Source organism: Acanthopagrus latus, chromosome 7 (assembly GCF_904848185.1).
Source record: "Acanthopagrus latus isolate v.2019 chromosome 7, fAcaLat1.1, whole genome shotgun sequence".
Taxonomy (NCBI): domain Eukaryota; kingdom Metazoa; phylum Chordata; class Actinopteri; order Spariformes; family Sparidae; genus Acanthopagrus; species Acanthopagrus latus.
The window spans coordinates 5,703,426-5,722,627 of NC_051045.1; the positions used below are offsets into that span (position 1 = coordinate 5,703,426).

Here is a 19,202-nt window from a genome sequence, read left to right on the forward strand (position 1 = left end):
AAAATTGAATTATAAAGCGCTTATGTGGCTAGGTATTGGCTAAGCAGGACTACAGAAGTTGTCACGGACATTAAACATCAGCACAGTGAACACATCTACTCACCAGTCCGTCTATACAGGCCGACTTTGGTTCCAAATTATTCAAACTTTAACGATGCTAAGATGCTTAGTGGTGGTTTAAGTCATGCAACCACAATATAGTCTGTCCTAACATTAGCCCTAAAGCTAGCTACTTTAGCTAAGCTACGCAAATCACAAAAGAGACGTTCATCTGGGAAGTATCATAACCTTGTGTTTGCCACAGAGCTTATTTTCGGCAATATAAACATTATGATCCAGAGATGTTTACTGAGAGCTTTGAAATTACTTTTTAACTTTCAGGATTTAAAAAAAAGATATTTCTTCACTCCTATTTATTAACCTGACTGCAGCAGCGATCCACAGAGGTGACCCTCATTGTCGGATGTTAATGTATTTCAGTGTTGACTGCTGAATGGAGGAGAACTTTACCTTACTTCATGAATGTAACATTTCAGAGAGGAGACAGGGGAAAGTAAAGAGAGAACTGAAAGTCTTAAGTGAGCTCTGAGTTCAGTCATTGACCTGAATGTAAAGCAGCTAATGGAGAATATTAGGGAGAATAAACACTTCTTTGAGTAACACGAATAAACACAAATTTCCCCGCTGTCAAACTCACATCATTGGTGGTGAACACATCATTAAACACTCACCACTGCTTATGAAAATCTATGTCGTGACTCAGGCACAAAGGTTCATGGATATGGTCATGTTTTAGTTTCATTCACATTATGTTTAGTCTCATTTTAAGACGTCATTCTTCATTCTGTCAGCTTACTCTGACAGCAACTTGTTACCAAATGTAAGGCTTGAGGATTTCTCTGGGTTTGAACGTTGTTTGATGAATTTGGGATAATGAACATTTGTCATTGCAAAATACTTACAGATAATATCTTAAACATTTCAATGCTGCTCTGAAGATGTTTTCAGGATCTTTTAAGCCTCTTTTCAATCTTTATGAAATATTAAGCTATTTAATCTAGACTTTTTAACTTAATTTCTTAAGCTGCTACATGTATTTTCTATCCAGGTAGCCAATAATGACATATTTTCTCTGTAGAAATATTAAAGAATCACACAAAGCAAACTGACAAACTGTACTTGTATAAAAATCCCCAACGACAAACATGAATAAATAAATAAAGCTCTAAGTACAAGTCAAGTATTCTAAGTTGTGACAATACATTGAGTGTATAAATGATGTATACATGCATATATAGATTATGTACAGCATGTAGGATTTATACTAACAATGACTTTGTGATGATATGTAGATCTTAAAAACTATTAAACATATTTAAAAAAGCATTTTAAATAGAAAAAACATCATTATAATGGAAGTAAGAGGGTGTTCTGGTGTTGTGTGGTTATTGACACTATAAGACTGATTAAAGGGCTCATCAGAGTGATGGCCTGTGGGAAGAAACTGTCCTTGTGTCAGGTTGTTATGGCGCACAGTGTTCTGTATCGCCCACCACATGGGAAAAGTTGGAACAGGTTGTGTGCAGGGAGTGATGCAGTGATGTTTTCTGCCCTCTCCAGACCCTGTAGATGCATAAGTGATGAAACAGGCAGAAAACATCACTGCAGACCCACACACTCTCTCTCTGCACCAAAAAGACATTAAAAGTCATTTCTGGACACTATATTTGTTTTTGTTCAGGAATCAGAGTTGCAACTTGGGAAGCAGGTTAGATATTATCTTTATTGTGCACCAACCACGATTGTACGTCATCCAGATGGTTAGAAAAGTCTTTGGGGAGTCTGGAAATACCTTCAGAATATCAGTAAGAGCTGTTTAATGACTCACCAGATATATATTGTTCAGAGAAACAGTTGCTTAGATCTGTGAGTCAAATGTAAAGGTGATGGTGATACACGTGAGGCACAAATTAGGGCCATTTAAATGCCAACTTCATCCTTATCTTACACCCCCAGTTAATGATGCAGGCTTTCTGTTAAAAAACGTAAAGACTCAAGCGCAAGCTGCTGATGACACGACATGTTCAAGGTTATTTTTTCTCGAAGGTTTCCCCAGAGCCACAGAAGACATAATGGAGCTGTCTTCTTTGTGACGCACAGACTGAACTTCAAGTGTAAAATCAGCCAAGTGACCCTTTCATTGACCCGTCTCCTTTCTTTTTCTTTTGTTATTACCTCAAATGGCATGACTGGACAGCGTGGCAAAAAAAAGTCTTGTTGACTAAATTAATGTCATGGTAACAGAAGACGAACAATATCCAACAGCGTAGGCTGAGTGGAGTTAAAATTATGTCGAAATCTCATTAAAGAAACAGCGCAAATCAATGAGTTCTGAGTAAATCTTCCAGATGGAAATGGTCCCATAACAAACCAGCAGGCTCTCATTCCAAACCTATTTTAGTCTTGAGTCTAAGACACAGCTTCTCAGTGTTTCACATATATCTATAATTCCATAATTATTAGCCTTGAAATATAATGAACCACTTAGATTAAATATGTGATATTGCTGGTGTGATCCCTGAAAACCACATTTAGTATTACCGACCTAAGGTAAAGTTATATGTCTTTGGAAGTGGAAGAAAACAAGTTGCATTTATGTATGTAAGTACATTCTTGAGGTGCCTGAATCTCACTTCAAGGGTACTTCCACACATTAAAGTGTGTTTATAACACTTGGGGAGTACCACTGCACATTCCAGTAGTATCACTCAGTGGCTAAGTTGCATTGTGGGTAATCCAGTGACAGGGTTCTGTAAAGCAGTCCTCTGGTCCCATAGCACTGTTGGACATAATGGAAGACTGAAAAACAAGTGATTAAGATCGATACAGCAGAAAAAAAAGAGATATTGCCTGTTTTATTCCACACATTCTTCTTCTGTTTCAAAACATAGTGCCTAAATTAACCACAATGCAACGCTGTCACTTAGTGACATCACTGGAAGCAATTTATCAGAGTACATGCAGCTTCCTCTGGAGACACAAAAGGCTTTATATTACTTTTTCCACATAGTAAACCTGTAAACACACTGGAGGATTTACTCTTTAAGAGCTAACATTTTACTTTACACGTCTGCTCTGTACAAACTTTGTACTTCTTTGTACTGGTTTTCTTTTCTCATTCTTTTACTGTACATTTTGTAAGAGCCTGAGAATGTGGACTTCAGCTGTTCCCCTGTAACTGCTGTCCACATGATAAATAAAGTCCTTAAACTAAAACTCCGCCACTGTGTATCTGATGTCTTTGGGGAACCATGAGCCCAGTTTGGAAAAGCTGCTCAAGTCAGGCACAATAGTGTTGTGAAAATACCCACAACTTCCCCAGAGCCAGCAGCATACCACCACCCTCTGCCAACAACAGCATCCACAGCACAAACAAGACACAAATAGCAGTTTCTCTGTTTGAGTTTTAATTTACTGTCTTCACTACCGACGATAAATATCCTGTAACACAATACAGCTTATAATCACAGACATGCTTAAAAATAAAGATATAAAAGACTGACTGTGGAAATAATTCAAGTTAGCTTCGGGCTACCGCAACAAAACAGATCCAACATTTATTGCACATTTCTGTACGTGGCCGGGTGTAAAATTTGGCAAACCAGATGTCTATAAAATCAGGACTGAATGTTCTCTTCCTCGTGTGACTCCTGTGATCAGTAATGGCCCCGTGTTAAGACTGAGTGATGAAACACTGGCAAACAGGTCAAAAAAGGTTTTTTAAAAAAAAAACATAAGGCAGATTATCTGAACATAGAAAAATAATCCTCTCAGACGATTCAGGTTTGAGAAAACTAAAGGATCAACTAAACAAAGGCCCTGAAAACAGTGCATGAGTTACATTTTCAGCAAGAAGGTTTACTGGTAAGTCTCCCTTCCATAATATTTCCACTTACTAATAGTGATGTACATCTGCTCTTATGCAAGATAAGCCCTGATGATGGTACACAGGAGTATTGCTTTGGTTCACAAAAATCCAAGATGATTCATGACACATAGGAAAAATCTACTGATTCACAACAGTTTAAGGCAATGTATTAGACGGTTACATACACTAAAACTGTCTCCATTTGTTGTTTTTTTGTTGAGTTGTAGGGTGATGTAACCATGCAGGCAGAACCTATGGCCACATTTAATATTTTACCATGTCTGCCTTAAGACAGTACTGTACTGCCCATATATACACTGGAACAGGTTTTTTTTTTTTTTAAGCTTGCTGTAATCATTCAGAGATCCCTTACTAGTGTGCTTCCAATGGAAGAGATTGGGGACAAATCCACAGTCTCAGTCAGCCAAATACAGTGGGTAACTTCAAAAGTCAGTGTTTCTAGTATGAAATTCCCTGGACAGCGTTTCTGGTACCCACATGATTTGTCTAACTGGTTCTGCTGAAGCCTCAATTTAGATTTTAGCTGAACACAAAACGAGGACAGCAGAGTTTGTCCAATCTGTTTCACTAAAGGCCCTTTAAACTGGCAATAGACAACTTTTTCACCCTACATATCATTCTGCAATATATACTGACTGCACAGCGTAGGAGAAAGAAACCATCCACCTATAGATTGGTTCTCTGTGTTATTCAGCCTGTCCACAGGGCTCGATTTGTCCCTGCAAGAATGGAGGTTACATTATGGCACAAAGGAAGCAACTCATTCCCTTCCCTGGTTGCTATTCCCAGGTAACGGTGGAAAAACTGGAATACCTGTGGAAACTCTACACTGTAAAAGATTTTTTAAAAACCCACTGATAGAGAGGGCAAAAGAAGGGAAGACTGATAGAAACTGAGGTAAAACAACAGTGAACAGGCTGACATTCACTCGATGGAGAGCATCGGTGTCAAAGTCTGTAACCCCAGCGAGACTCGAGCAAAACCATCTTCCTCTCTGAAATTAACAAAACTTGCCAACTGATCAATAACACCAGATTTAACTCTGCCTTTGCATAGCACTGGTTTACATGTCAAATTGGGATTCTTATGATTATTTATTGCTTTGGTTAGTGGCCAGGCAGTTAGCGGTAGCCATGTTGTGGCGACAGAGGGGGGAAATTGAAAAGTTGTCTGGTTCCAATTCAAGAAGGCATCTTTTAACGACCACTATAGACGGGGTGGAGAAAGACTACATCAAGCAAAGCCTGCTTCCACGTACATATGGGCACCTTTTGAAAAAATGTAATACATAATAATCAATTCATAAAAGCCATCTATAAGGGCTAAACATGCACCTGCTCATGTCAAAGCCTCTTTGCCTGAGCCTGCAGCTGCCTTGGAACCATGTTTAAATGCTGGGCTACGTGTAAACTACAAAAGACTATATCCACCTATAGTAGTGCTGCTTAGTTAGTAAAATAAATCATGTATAATATTGGCAACTTGCCCTGTAAAAGTCTACACACATGTTTCAAATGAAACAGACAATGTCCTCTCAGTGACGGGAGTGTACATCAGTAACAGTAGTACAGCTGAGAGCGCAGTCCCCTGAAGGTGTCATCGTCCTGCCCGCTGGCCTGCTCTCCTTCAAACAGCATGGAGTCTGGGAGTACCACGCCCTCTAGTGGATCCGGCTGGCAGAACTCCACTATAAATTCCTCCTCACAGTCCAGCAGCAGACTCGACCAGGCGCCCATGTCCAGCTGGCCCGCGGTGCCACCATACTCCTGCGGGAGAACCGACCGGGGGATATTGCGGTGCAGAGAGCGCAGGTCTGAGCCGTGGAGGACATACTGTATGGAGAGACAACATAAAATCAGCGGCGTCACCTGCTTCGCCATGAGCTTCTTTATCAACAGTGAATAATCATCATCGGATTCTATAGTTACACTTAACTCCACAGAGATTTATAGCTTCTTTTAGCTCATTGTTTTGGTTTTAAAGCCAACTAATGTACTGTTTTGGTTCATTCTCACTTCTCCAGCTAGCAAAGTTTTTGGTCCCAGTAGGAAAGGGTAAATACAGATGAGTGTAACATGCTTTGCATTAAATGGCAGGCAGACAAAATTAGCTCCTAGGCTTGTGAACATAGTGGAACATCTAGCTGCTAAAGAGGCCGATATTTCCCTCTGGACTTAATAAGCTGGAGTGAATACTGCTCGACAAACCAATCTAATGTTGCCTCACATGTGATGATTGTGTATTTAAGCAACTGTATGCCATGTTAATCTAAAAGGTAACTACATGTATGCTTGTTTCTGCTGCCCAAACATGACTGACAATCAAGTATTGCAGGTTTGAATGAGCACAAAGCAGACCATCTCAAGAGATTTTGAAAGAAAAAACAGGGTTGAGCTGTGTTGGTCTAAGTTCATTCCCGTGAAAAGAAAATGCTTGGCCTTCTATTTTCAAGGACAAAAATAGAGCGAATGATTTTTGCGTACAGGCTGCGGATAAAAGGGAGGCACACGATTCAAAATAGTCCTTTGTTAAGAAACAAAAGAGTCAGAGACAATTCAAGGACAATAGTTACCCTCTCTGCCATCTTCTCCTTCAGAAAAGGCTTAATTATAGCAAAGATGCCTTTGAAAATCCTGGGCTCGTTAATTATGTTAACAGCCTTGATTCTGATTGGAAACCCATCCTGCAAATTAGAATAGAAACAGAACAGTCACAGTCAAAGTATTTCACTTTGTGTTTTGTGTGCTCAAGTAAATATATTCACACTGCAGTCACGACAAAACTCAACAGGCAGCACTCAAGAGCCGCTGCTGTAAATGACAAGGTTGTTTTCTTGTGCGTTAACACTGTGGCTGCACAATCAATCGCAAAATAATTAAAATCACAATATGACCAAGTGCATTATCCAAATCACAAGAACTGCAATTATTTTATAAAAGGTAAATTGTGTCACAAAACATTGTGTTTATGATATTTTGTATTGCTGAAGAGATGCTCTGACCTACAAAGCTTCTTCTCTAGTTGTAATAGAACATATTTGTTTGGCAGAGACCAAGAGAAAGGCCACATAATCATGATTTTCCATTGACAATGAAAACTGTGGTGCAAAATTTGATCATCCTTAACAATCATGAAATACATGCAATTGCAATTTCTGTCAAAATAAACGCAGTATCCCTTTTTGACCATATTGTGCAGCCCTAGTTGTGCCATCAGATCATCGGATGTTAGATTTCTCACCTGAAGGATGCTCACAACCTTTTTGGCGAGGAACGGGCCTGGATTGGATGCTTGAGACATGCCCACTCCGGTGTAGTCGGCCAAGATAACAATACCATTCACCTGCGTTTCCTCTGGCTGGATCAGCTTCTCCAGAGTCAAATAAATGGCCCTCACATTGTCAACAAAGGGATAATCATTTGGTTTCCATTTTCCTGTAAAAGGAGATCGAGTTGTGTAGAAGAAGAAGAGGAATCAGTAGCAAGGTGTAAGCCACTAAGTATGTACTTAGAGTAGTACAGTAGTAATATCATATTTAATACATTATAAAACTGCCGATAGCTACAATGACACTCACCTGGCCGGAGACAGAGGATGTATCTTCCGTTGGGGTCTGGCTGTGGCAGGACCGTGAGAAAGCCCAGGTCCAGCACATGTTTCACTGTGGATGGTTTCAGGTCCTGGAACACTTCTGGCCAAGCCTTACGGCCTGCGTGATAATTAAGCAGCAGCTGCAGGGCACGGTCATAGTCGAACTTCCTGGCCCGCAGGAAGCGCAGGAGAAAGGTGTCGTCCAGCCTCGTCCTGAGATTTGGCTGTTCCTGCAGAGTCGGTTGACAAAAAGCATGAACATGATCTGTGACCAAACGATGCGCAGTACCATTTCATAATGGCAATTTGTTTCCTGTGATTCTGGTGATATTCTGTATTTTTTTCATTGTCAAGAAAGTTCAAGAAAAGACTAAAGCCAGCAATGAAGTTGCTACTTGTGTGTCTATCTAAATGCCTGATAGCTTAATTCTCTGTAAAATAGAGCTTCATTGTCATCCAATAAACTCAACAGTTATAGCATTCCACAATACCTGGTCTGTGAATTATAACTTTTTTTGGATGGAGACCTTAAAAGATTTAAGGATTGTGGAACGCTTAAGATGGTCGAAAGGCTTAAAACAACTTTTTAAAACGAGTGTTTAAAAAGATGAACAAATCCGGACTCCAGAAACACAATTATTGTTCCAAAATGTGGGTCATCTTGAAAATGTTATTACCAGATGGAGCAAACTAGGGCTCAGTGCAACAGGCTGGTTGTTTAGATTTTTGTTACTGGGATTTGTGGAAAGGAACAGAAATACAGAATATATCCAGCCTCATTTTTAAAAAAAAGCTTATTCTTTTATAATTCACTAATTATCTACTATTTTCACTGTTGAATTTTACAAATCTGAGAATTTGAGTGAGGATTCATTATTTGACTGTTTTCAAATTCTTCACATTTTAGGGATGTTTTCATCCAAACTGTCAAGTCCTGCTTGGAATACTGCTGGAAGATGATCAGGAATGAGACTGTTTATTTTTATATGAATGTCACTATGGCAGCAAAAAAAAGAAATATTAGAAAAAGAAAAAGAAAAGGAACAAAGCAATACCTTCAGTATCATGTCTCGCAGAGCTTGGACATCCCGCAGGCGCCACTCTGGTTTCTCCTGGAGCTCCTCCCGTGCCTTGGCCACCAGCTCAGGTGTCAGGGTGCAGGTATAGATGGGTGGAGGGGGTGCAGGGAACCAGCTGTGTCCTGCAGCTGCTGCTGGGTCCACTGGAGGAGACCTGAGATCGATGGACTCATGCTGATCAGCCATGGACTGACTGGGTGAAGCTGTTTGAGAAGCAAAACACAAGAGGCACCAGAGAGGCTATGAAAACAGTAAATGAGCTGTCATGTTAGATTCTGGCAGGTGACACACACAGTTTACAGCCTTTACCTGAACTGGACAAACGTTAGTGGAAATAAAACGTTCAGTGAAAACATGCTCACTGTATGTATTTGCTTAGCTATGAGTCACAGCCTCAGCAGACACGGACTGGCTAATACGACCGGATCCTGAGCAGAACCGATGCGACAGAACTAAAGTCAGAATAATGACTCAACACCAACGCGGAAATGCGTTTAACATTCACCGACTACGACACAAAAAGATGCCTTTTATGAGCATCCATTGGAAAGTGAAGAAATGTCATCAAAAACACAGACACGACTGCACAAAACCACCGCATCAAAAATCACAACCGACCTGTCAGGAAGATCCTTTTCCGGGTAGAGAAACGGCGCTCCCTCATTGGCCCATATGCAGCGCGTGACGCGTTGCCGACGCACCAGAGGCGTCGAGTCGTACGTCTATTGTTTTGACTGCTGTGCTGCCTTCAGTGTCCCTCGGAAACTAACCGAGCACGACGTGTCGAGCAGTGAAAATTGAAGACAAATGCTAAAAAAGCTCGATTTTTGTGCTTGTTTCAAGTTTTTGTTTTTTACTTTAAACATATTCTTTAAAATGTATTATTTACTCACAATTGTCTAACTGATATGGTAGAATTTTACTTGCTTAAACAAATAGCTCTGACCCAATCATCTTGTCGCCCATCGAACGAGAACTTCACATTTTGCAAACGCACTTCAGACACATTTACCACAATACATCATCGTTTTAAAATAAAACTAGAGCCTGTATTTTTATCTTGTAGGAGACAGAGGGCTATTTAACGTATAGCATTTGCCATTTGCTCATTAAAGATGTTTCTCTCTCTCTTTATCATTTTTGAAAAATGTCTAGTTAGTTAGTTAATCAATTAAAGTCAGTGTAACACATGGCAGATGTGTGCTAGATGTTTTTACACATTTTTTGTGGACACATCAGGTGTATCGGTTACACTGGAAAGCGGTAGATGGCAGAGTTGACCTGCATGTTGCTCAGCCCCTGTCACTACAGATCACATGTCGTCTCAACGTCGTCAGGTATGTTTCTATCTCAAACGTGAAAATGATTTGTTAAAATTAATACATCCAGCTATTGTAAGCCTGTTGATGTGGATGTAGTTGTAAGACCGTTGTGGTTGGAAAAATGTTACTTCCTTGGATATCTTTGTGGATGACCTTCAAGTCTTCAAACTTCCACTTGTTTCCTCAGCCATGTCTGTCTATAGCTGAGTCTAAATGCAGCACATTGGATTGTGAATGTGAATAATATAAATCCTTGAAGAGCTCTCTGTCACGAATCAGTGCTCCGCTATCTGTAATGATTTTATGGCACTTTATCAGTCTACAACCACATGTTGCATTGGGTCAGTGAACAAACAACACTGCCACGTTGGAACCGTTTTTTTTTTCTTCTCTGGAAACTCTCCAACATGTCTGACGCCTTTATTAAAGGTGCACTTTGTAGTTTTAGGGAGAATTTCATCATTAATTGATTTTCATAAGCATACAAACATACAAACACAATTCTATATGTTCTATACTTTTGTTCATATGTCCAGGACCATTCTAAGTAACCACCCTTATATCTTCATGACAGCTTAATGACACCTTGTTATTTAGTTATTGTAATATAGTAATCAAATACATATCTGAGCTTGTATAATATTGTATGAATATTTTAAAATATTACCTATAAGAGTCCAAAACAATATATTGCACCTTTGAATTGTACCATTTATTATTCCGATTATCCCAGTCATCCCCTCCAGAAACTCTTGTCTTATAACAAGAGATATAAAGTATAAAAGTAGGAAATGCGATGTAAAAATAGACCTTGAGATTTATTAATTCATCTTCACATTGTAAGGCGAAACAGTGCCTGTGTTTGTAAGGCAGTACAGGCTACAAGGCACACTTTATTCCACCAGTTATCCACAACAAAGTACTAAACAAAAAATATAATATATATTTTTTAAAAACCAATACAACATATTATTGGGAAACTTCCTCAGCATGTCTGCTTGTGACTTTTGCAGAGTGGCACCACAGACTTCACAATATGTACCAAGATTTCTTGGTGTGAATTACAAATGTTCCTACTGTAAATATGCATTTTTCCAGTACATAAAATAAACCACATATTTATAGTCCTGTCACAGAAGATTTAAAATAGAATCCCTCAAATGCTGAAGTCATTCAAGGGATTTCCTTTAGCTTTGATGAGATGAAATCTTCAAAGTTGCTACTGAGAGTTGTCAGTAATGAACATGAAATAAAATACTGTGCAACACTAGAGACATGACATTGTAAGGCCTGTTGTAACATTCATGAAATACTGACATGATCCCGTCACCATGTCTAACATCAGCCTTACTGCACACACTGAGGCCACGCTAAAGGAAGTGATATTACCCAATAATAAACTATATATACAACGATGTATTCCTACGTGTCGATCTTACAGAACAACAGCACGACTGATAGTTTAGATGTTTTGTCTGGCATTCGCTGCTGTGTGGAGCTCAACTGCAGCTGCATGTGTGAAACAGTAGATCCCTGAAGAAAAAAACTGCAATCTGCAAGGGACATCATTATAGTTACATTCTACGTACACAGCTATGACTTGACAGCTTCAATGCTGATTGTGTATGCACTTACATATAAAGACCCTGGTTTAACACAATAATAAAAAAACAAAAAAACTGAAGGATTATGGATGCAGAGGGTTGTTAGATGGCCTCTTGCTTTGTAATAGTAGGCTGAGGGATGGAGGTTGGCTGCTTGGGCACGGTGGCTATGACCCCCTGAGCCATTTTATAATGTTCTGAGCTGGAGGCAGTAGGCGGAGACGGGATCGGGGTTTCAGGAGTGGCTGGAAAGTAGAACACAGAAGAACAGGAGCAGGTCAGAGTCAGAAACTGCAGCATAAGCAGGTGTATATTTACCATTAGTCAGTGGTATAACATGTCTTGGGGCAACATAATTTTCAGATAAGGATTAAGCACTTTTGCGAAATTTCTCACAGCATTAAACATGTTAAGAAAGAATAACAGAAGTTTCCTTTGACAAAATAAGCCAGATTAGTTTCCATGAAGAATTTAGAGGATTATTCTGCCGAGCCTGTTTGTCCTTCCAGCTACCTGACTAGGCTGCACATGGAGCTGGGTGAGGAGAAAATCTGACGCTCTCTCTTCATGGAAACATCATTGATTTCACTTTGCGTAGAATAATACTTCTACGTTACAAGCTCTTCTGCTGTACGTGGCAATGAATAAAACCTCAGTAGAAATTATCTTTGATTGTCCTTCACATTTTGCACCGATGTGTGTTGTACTTACAGATTTGACCATTATGAATCGGCGTTGGCATGTTGCTGGACACTATAACATTGCTGCTGAGGTGCTCCTGAACCAGGTGAGGGTGCAGAGAGTGAGGCGCATGTGGAGCCTCATTGGCAGAACCTGAGGAAAAAACACAAATACGCAGTAAGTCTTCATTCACTGGAGAGTATCTGACTGCAGAAGGAACACAACAGTCCTCTCTGTTGTCCATATAGTGAACATGTGTGGATTCTGTATATTGGCCCATAGCTTTTAGGGGTGGTTACCATAGACTTTTATAGAACTACATAACTACAGTGAACCCAAAGAATTTTTAGCTTCCGGGTTAACTTCCTGGTTATGTGGCTCACTGAAAAGTTCCTGCTCAGCTGACAGGCATCACATCACATGATGTCACATATTTTTAAATAGCTTTCCTCAGCTTAAGAAAAACCTCCACTGATCAAAGATTCATTATAGAATGAGTCATAATTGACCCTGCTTTATGTCCTGTTGACAGTTTGACAGACATTTAATTCATTTATTTATCTATTTGCTTTTTTGGCAGCAAAGTTTTTTTTTTTTGCTGCAGTACCCGCACAATTGGAAGCAGTTGGTCTGTCGCGCACGGTTCCAAAGAGCTCACCTCCAAGGAGCATTTCCTGCAGCAGGTTGTCGATCTTGGCCATGCCGAAGAGTTTGACAAACTGGATCTGTTCGATCATCTGCCAGGTGATGCTCTGTAGCGTCGGCAGCAGCAGGAGCAGCTCCCCGAAGCGTCCCCGGGAGTCGTACTGCCTGTCGTTGATGTAGTCTTCCAGGCTGACCTGGACCTGGTATCGCATCCGCTTGATCTTTCCAGGGTCACTGAGACCTTTAGCATCTGGGGGCAAATGAAAGCAGGGGGATGTTTACAGAGAGCAAGCGTGTTATTGGGTGGTGACTCATTATTATTGGCTTGAAAAGTAGCTGACACAATTCAGAAATCTGCGGTAGTACCTGGGTCAAAGAAAACTATGGCTTTCAAGCAGGCGTATTCATTGTCGTCTATCTGAAGCTCCTGGAAGGGAAGCACCAGCTCGTCCAGGATTCTCACTGCTACCCTGCCCACCTCCAACTCGGGGCAGTTTCTGGGAATGATGTAGTCATTTCCTGCAGGAGAATCACAGTTTAGGTTGAGATTTAAAACACCACATTAAAATTCAGCCCTGGTGATTTTAGGTGATGAGTATCGACAGTGTTTTACCTAATAAGAGGATGTCCTTGTACAGCATGGACCTCTTTGCAGCACCGAGCAAGAGGTGCTCTCCGGCATGAGCTCGCAGCAGCGCCACCTGAAACACAGCAAATTCATTCCTCAGTGGCTCTGTGATAATACTTTCATTAAATCTTTAATCCTCTACATGCTAATTTGAAAGTTGTCGTGGGTACTTTATGGTTCAGTCCCTTCATGTGAAGCTCAAACACTGGTGGAAAACACTGGCTTCCTCAACCAATGTAACATCAGCAAATCAGTTACCCGGGCCTGGTGATCACACTGTTAATGATTCTGCACTTTTTTTTTGTGGGAATATAACTTCAAAACCAGCTCATCATATTCTAACTCAGAATTAAAATACATTAACCACCCTGGTTGAGGAATTTGAGGTTTTAAAGTGATAAAAGAAATGTTTTTATTAATTTATCGGAATTGTTATACACATACAAAAAAAAACAAAAATATGTAACTATTATGCACATCAATCTCTTTTTCTGCTACGTTTTTATTCAGAAGAAGCCTCATTGATTCTATAACCATGTGCTCCTGCTGCCCGCTCTTTGGTTTTCAGCCGGCTGGTTGATGAGTTACCAGAGTGTCTATACAACTATGTACACTCTGTCTGTGTATGATCCTTACCTGGTCATCCAGGGGCAGGTCACAGAAGGCTGGGATGTACTTGGCCCACTCTACCAAGACCAGCAGCTGCTGCTTCATGGACTCACACACGTCTGTGATGGTGGCGATCTTTTTGGTCCTTATGTCGCCGTTCAGTATAGGAGCAGGGGAGGTGATCTAGACGGACGTGACATCGTTATGCGCCTTGCTGCAGGTGATCGATCATATTTAGGTGTGATTCCTCAAGGTGGTGCAGTCGGTCTTACCTGTCTTGACAGTACGTCTGCCTGGATGAGTGCGTTGATGGATGGTAAACTGCTGTCCTCATAGCTGGACCTCCTGGTGCTGATTCTGTCTCTTTCATTCTGCACGGCTGAAAACACACACACACACACACACACAGATTTATAGCATCATCATCTGCAGAGGTGTGAGAGAAATAATCGTCATCCAGCTCATTAAAACAATGACAAATGTTCCATTATCTCTGTCGCATTCTTGCACAAAGAATTCAGAGTCATTTAAAAGAAAAATAAGTCTTCCCGGGTCGTCATCTTTATCAGTATATGGCTATTATTGCTCGGAAATGTTTGCTCAGCATAAGCTGGTTAGAGACCTCGGCGCTCCAGAGAGTGAACATTAACAAACTCTCGTGGGGATTGCAACACACTCAGCCAAGTCGTGTCGATTCAGTGGGGTGACAGCTCACGCTCAGTGATTTGCTGAAAAAATGTGAAGTTGTGTTTTAAGTGTTCGTGTGTTATAAAACATATAGACTGAGTTTTATAGATCCGGTCAGCTCCTACCTTCTTTCTTCATGCCGGCTCTGAAGCATTTCTTCAGCCTGCAGTATCTGCATTGATTTCGTTTGTCTTTGTCCACGATGCATTGTCTGTTGAATCTGGAAAACAAAAATAAGTTGAGAGAGTTTGTTTGTGCTTTCATAGAGTCAAAAAAAAAAAGAGGCTAGAATCAGTGAAGCTATCAGAGCTGCAACGGATGATTGGTCGATTAACCGATTAGTTGATTCACAGGAGGTTAATCTGCAGGAGCTCTGGTTATTGAGGGATTATTTTAACCCATTATTTGAGCGAAAATGTCAAATATTTTGTGTTTTCAGCTTGGTGATTGTGAGATTTTGATATTTTTCTATAAGATATACAGAATGTTTTTGCATTCTGGACCGCTGGTTGGACAAAACACAACATTTAAAGATGTCACCTTGACCTGTAGGAAATTATAATTGCATTTTTTAAAACTTTTTTTTATGTATCCAAGAAGATAATCTGTAGATCCCTCTGTAATGCAAACTGTTAGTTGCAAAAGCTAGTTTTTTGCAGTATTTATTTCCATTTTGCTGTGTCAGTGTGTAGTTGTGAACAGTCTCTACTGGTGTGGCCAGATGTGCAGTGCTTTATTTGAGATGTCACATCTGAGAATTTCGCCCTCCTCAGTTGGAGATCCATCCTCACCTGCACGAGTACATGTGGTTTTTGCGAACGCTGCGTCTAAAGAAGCCCTTGCAGCCGTCGCAGCTGGACGCCCCGTAGTGTTTGCCTGTGGCTCTGTCTCCACATATGGCGCAGAGGCTGCCCGCCCCCAGGTGGCCGGTGGCGTTCATGTTGGCGCTCTCAGCCGGTGAGGAGTCTGTCACAAGCGAAGAGAGCGAGAGAGAGGGATAGAAAGTCTCATTAGGTCAGAGGACTGACTTTTAGATCAACAGCATGACCTGAAACCAGATAAATTGTTTTTTTCTGTGAAAGCTTAATTAATGATTACGGCAGTCAACAATCATCAAGATGGTTTAGAAGAGGTTTGACATGGAGAGGTTTGATTTAAGAGGGTGTGAACGGCCGCAGTGATCGACTGATCAAACCCAGTCTTTACCGGCCTGAGTGGCTCCCACAGAGTCAACAGAGCAAAACTGATGGGATCTTGATTACCTCTGAAAAGGCAATCACTGGAGACAGTTTTTAGTCACCAGACTGGATCAATCAATCATAGAGTATGTCATGACACATGCTGTTGACTCAGAGACGTCGTCATGCATTTAAACAATAGAGTAGAAACATGGGAAAAACTTGAGTAATGCTCCATGTCAGGCTTCCTTTTTTTTTTTTGTCGAGTTGGGAATTTTAGAATCAGGATCACGTTCAAACGTCATGGGAGACTGCATATATAAATAAGTTGGTGTCATTGTGAACACCTCTCGAAAAACTGGACCCCTTTTTCTTCCCTTAAGGTTCTGTGGGAAAGGACCGTTTGTAACAGGAGACGAAGGATCGTGACACTCAAACGACTGCTTCATCAGAGGATGAATATCAGGCCCACTGTAATCAATCTGACACCGCATCAGTCTACAGGCTCAAACTGCTCCGACCAGATGACCCGGTCGCATCGAGAACAGAGCCGAGTCTCGTAAATCAACAAGTCCCTTAATGTTTCACTTTTGCACCCAGAGGTGATAAAAGAAGACCACTGAACAGGATCATCCCTCTGCGAGCGCGACCAGATGGACAAATGACCCCTTTTTATCACTCCGTGCCAGAACTCCCCTCTGTCCGCTCCTGACCAAAGTTTTAAATCAGTAAAAGTTTCAAAGTTCAACGCCAGAGCTGCATATATGCGACTCACCTGTGCCCAGCGGGAGCACTTGCATGTTTTCGAACTCCAGTGTTGTATAGGCTGGGTCCAGAGCCTCGCTGTAGTCTGCCATGTCCATGTCTGCCGGCGCTTTGGACTAACAAATTCTCAACTACCTGACAGTGGGGCAGAAAGACTTGTCCAAGAAGCTAATGTGCCCCCCTCCTCCTCCTCCTCCTCCTCATCCTTCCCTTCTCACACCCCCAAACACCTCCACTAACCCCCCCCTCCTCCGCCACACTTTTTTTTCTTTTTTTTTTAAGCCTTGCTCCGCCCTTTAACAAGGTAGCTCCCAGGCCCAGTTGAGTGTGATGGGGACCTACTGGTGTCAGATAGGAAACCAGTGACTGACAGCCGACCTCCTTCTCCTCCTTCCATTCGCGCTGCTAACCAGAGGAGAGGTGGAGTGTCTCTCTGGTTGATGGTTAACCAGCCCCTTCAGTGGTGAATCACAGGGTTGTTGTTTTTTTTCGTTTTGGGGAGAGATAGCACAACTTTGATAGCTACCATCTCGTCTGGGTCCTCCGTCAGTAATGGATTAACAATTCCTCCACGAGAGCAATATCAGCTCAACCCTCTGCCAAATCACTGCCCGCCACCTTAAACCAGTTCATTTTACAGCGGAAACTTTATGTAGCATGCAGGTATCACATGCACACAAATTACAGCACCCGTGTTATGTTATAAAGACAAAAATGAAGGCGCAGCTCAGCTTCATGTGTCTGCAGAGAGACCAACGGTGTCCTGTATTTCAATATTTCCATTTCATGTTACTTTATACTTCCACTCATCTACATTTCACAGGGAAACATCGTACTTTTCACACCACGACGTTTTTCTAACAGCCACGGGGGAATTATGAGACAAAGGGCCCCTACATGCAGAGCTGGATTCTTATTAAATACATTAATTATTCCATGAACCTCACATGGTTTTATGTAATTTCATGACGCGAACAGTTTATCCAAACTCCCACAAAACACATCAACTTCCTAAAGGTCCAATTTGTAAGATAGTGGATTACTGAGTCTCTTTCCTAACTCATCAGATCACTTTCAATATTTTAAGTAGGTGGCCCGGCCCAACAGAACAACCCAAAACATCATCATTTGACGACTTTAAAGTTGCACTTAGTAATCAACTGTCTTACAAATATTGTTCCATTTTATGCAGCTGTGTACTTCTACTCCATTTCATCTTAGAGGCAAGTGGTTTGCTTCTTCAGCTGCTGCATTTGTTTGACAACTTGAGTCACTTTTCAGTCATTTAAATGTCACGATTTTGACTTTTTTTTCTGGCAAACTGAAGCAATAAGAGTTCCTTCATGCATCCCACTTCTTAAACTGGATAAACGATTGAAAAACCTAGAAAATGTAGCCTCACCAAGTTGCAAACACCACAGACAGTTGCACTTTATAGAGGTGTGGTTCTCACAGGACAGCCTGATTACAAACATATTTTACAGAATCAGATGCACTGCTGTAGATTAAACTACGTAGATGAACCTTAAACATCTACAGCTATAAGATGACACATATACATTAATGCAGAGACAATGTTAATCTAAAAACATCAACAGATATAAAAGGAAAACAGTGATGGGGAACATTTTACTGCTCAATAAGTCATTTTACCTGAACCTGAACTTAAGTAATGCTACTAAAACGCTACTAAGATATTGTAAGAAAGGCTGAGATACAAGTTCTGCCACAGTGAAACAGAGCTGCTCTGCTGTCAAACTGATTCAAATGTCTCTATTAATTTCACTGAACTTAAAACAAGAATGAATAAAGTGCTAATTTTAAGCTAAAGCATCAATTTAAATCATTCGGTAATATTGTAATAATACGAATTTAACACTCTGAAAGGATCCATTCTGTAAAATAAACTGTTTTGACTCTTCAAGTACATTTTGTTGATAATACTTCAATGTAAAATATAATGGTACATTCACTTCAGGAAACATTCTCAATACTTAAATCACCTGTCATCTGTCATATTCAGACCTACTCCCATGTGTAATTACATCGCTGGTTAATCCGAGTTAATTCTCGCATAATTAACAAGAGAAATAACTCGCTAAAGCAAAGTGATGCCTTTATGTAAAAGACTTCATTGTTTGTGAAAATGCAACCTGCACGTGAGGCTGATCCAAGAGCTCAACACTGGAAAGGCAGCCACAATGATTCAGAGCATATTTTACCAACATTTCAGTCTTACAGAAAAGCGCAAATTAAATATTCTGTCCCAAATGTGTAGAGGACGTACCTGACACAGAACTCAGTTGTGTTGTGATGGAGATTTATTACAAGTGCATAAGTCGAAATAACTAAACAGATAACAGATAAATGGTTTGGTACGGAAGCAAGTTTCACCCCCCCCCCCAAAATATAAAATATAAAAAGTCTCCGGAATCATTATTTCTTAATGATTCACTTATGATTC

General features: G+C 40.7%; 2 protein-coding genes across 3 annotated transcripts; both read right to left on the reverse strand.

Annotated features, from left to right (window-relative positions):
* Window positions 1-3,446: 3,446 nt before the first annotated feature.
* ttpal (tocopherol (alpha) transfer protein-like) lies at window positions 3,447-9,371 on the reverse strand. 2 transcript variants are annotated; one of them, XM_037103131.1, is made up of 6 exons: window positions 9,238-9,371; window positions 8,596-8,822; window positions 7,527-7,770; window positions 7,190-7,383; window positions 6,522-6,632; window positions 3,447-5,781 (listed from the first exon to the last, which is right to left on the reverse strand). In XM_037103131.1, the coding sequence occupies exons 1-6, from the start codon at window positions 9,281-9,283 to the stop codon at window positions 5,503-5,505; spliced, it is 1,101 nt and encodes a 366-aa protein (XP_036959026.1). In that variant the 5' UTR covers window positions 9,284-9,371; the 3' UTR covers window positions 3,447-5,502. The 2 variants fall into 2 exon arrangements, with proteins under 2 accessions (XP_036959026.1, XP_036959027.1); XM_037103132.1 differs by lacking the exon at window positions 9,238-9,371 and adding an exon at window positions 8,929-9,206.
* A 1,369-nt stretch (window positions 9,372-10,740) lies between these two features.
* On the reverse strand, window positions 10,741-16,918 carry hnf4a (hepatocyte nuclear factor 4, alpha). The gene is made up of 10 exons (XM_037103106.1): window positions 16,749-16,918; window positions 15,587-15,761; window positions 14,921-15,015; window positions 14,381-14,487; window positions 14,136-14,291; window positions 13,485-13,572; window positions 13,238-13,390; window positions 12,885-13,121; window positions 12,257-12,379; window positions 10,741-11,790 (listed from the first exon to the last, which is right to left on the reverse strand). Exons 1-10 carry the CDS (start codon window positions 16,834-16,836, stop codon window positions 11,648-11,650), a joined length of 1,365 nt encoding a protein of 454 aa, XP_036959001.1. The 5' UTR covers window positions 16,837-16,918; the 3' UTR covers window positions 10,741-11,647.
* Window positions 16,919-19,202: the final 2,284 nt, after the last annotated feature.

Excerpts from the sequence above, each read along its gene's own strand:
- ttpal (XM_037103131.1), bottom strand. The coding sequence starts at position 9,283 with ATGAGGGAGCGCCGTTTCTCTACCCGGAAAAGGATCTTCCTGACAG. Across the intron at positions 7,771-8,595 it reads TGCGAGACATGATACTGAAG|GAACAGCCAAATCTCAGGAC; the intron begins GTATTGCTTTGT and ends CCGACTCTGCAG. Across the intron at positions 5,782-6,521 it reads AGGAGAAGATGGCAGAGAGG|TATGTCCTCCACGGCTCAGA; the intron begins GTAACTATTGTC and ends CTCTCCATACAG.
- hnf4a (XM_037103106.1), bottom strand. The coding sequence starts at position 16,836 with ATGGACATGGCAGACTACAGCGAGGCTCTGGACCCAGCCTATACAACA. Across the intron at positions 13,573-14,135 it reads ACCTGCCCCTGGATGACCAG|GTGGCGCTGCTGCGAGCTCA; the intron begins GTAAGGATCATA and ends GCTGTGTTTCAG. Across the intron at positions 12,380-12,884 it reads GCAGGAAATGCTCCTTGGAG|GTTCTGCCAATGAGGCTCCA; the intron begins GTGAGCTCTTTG and ends TTTTTTCCTCAG.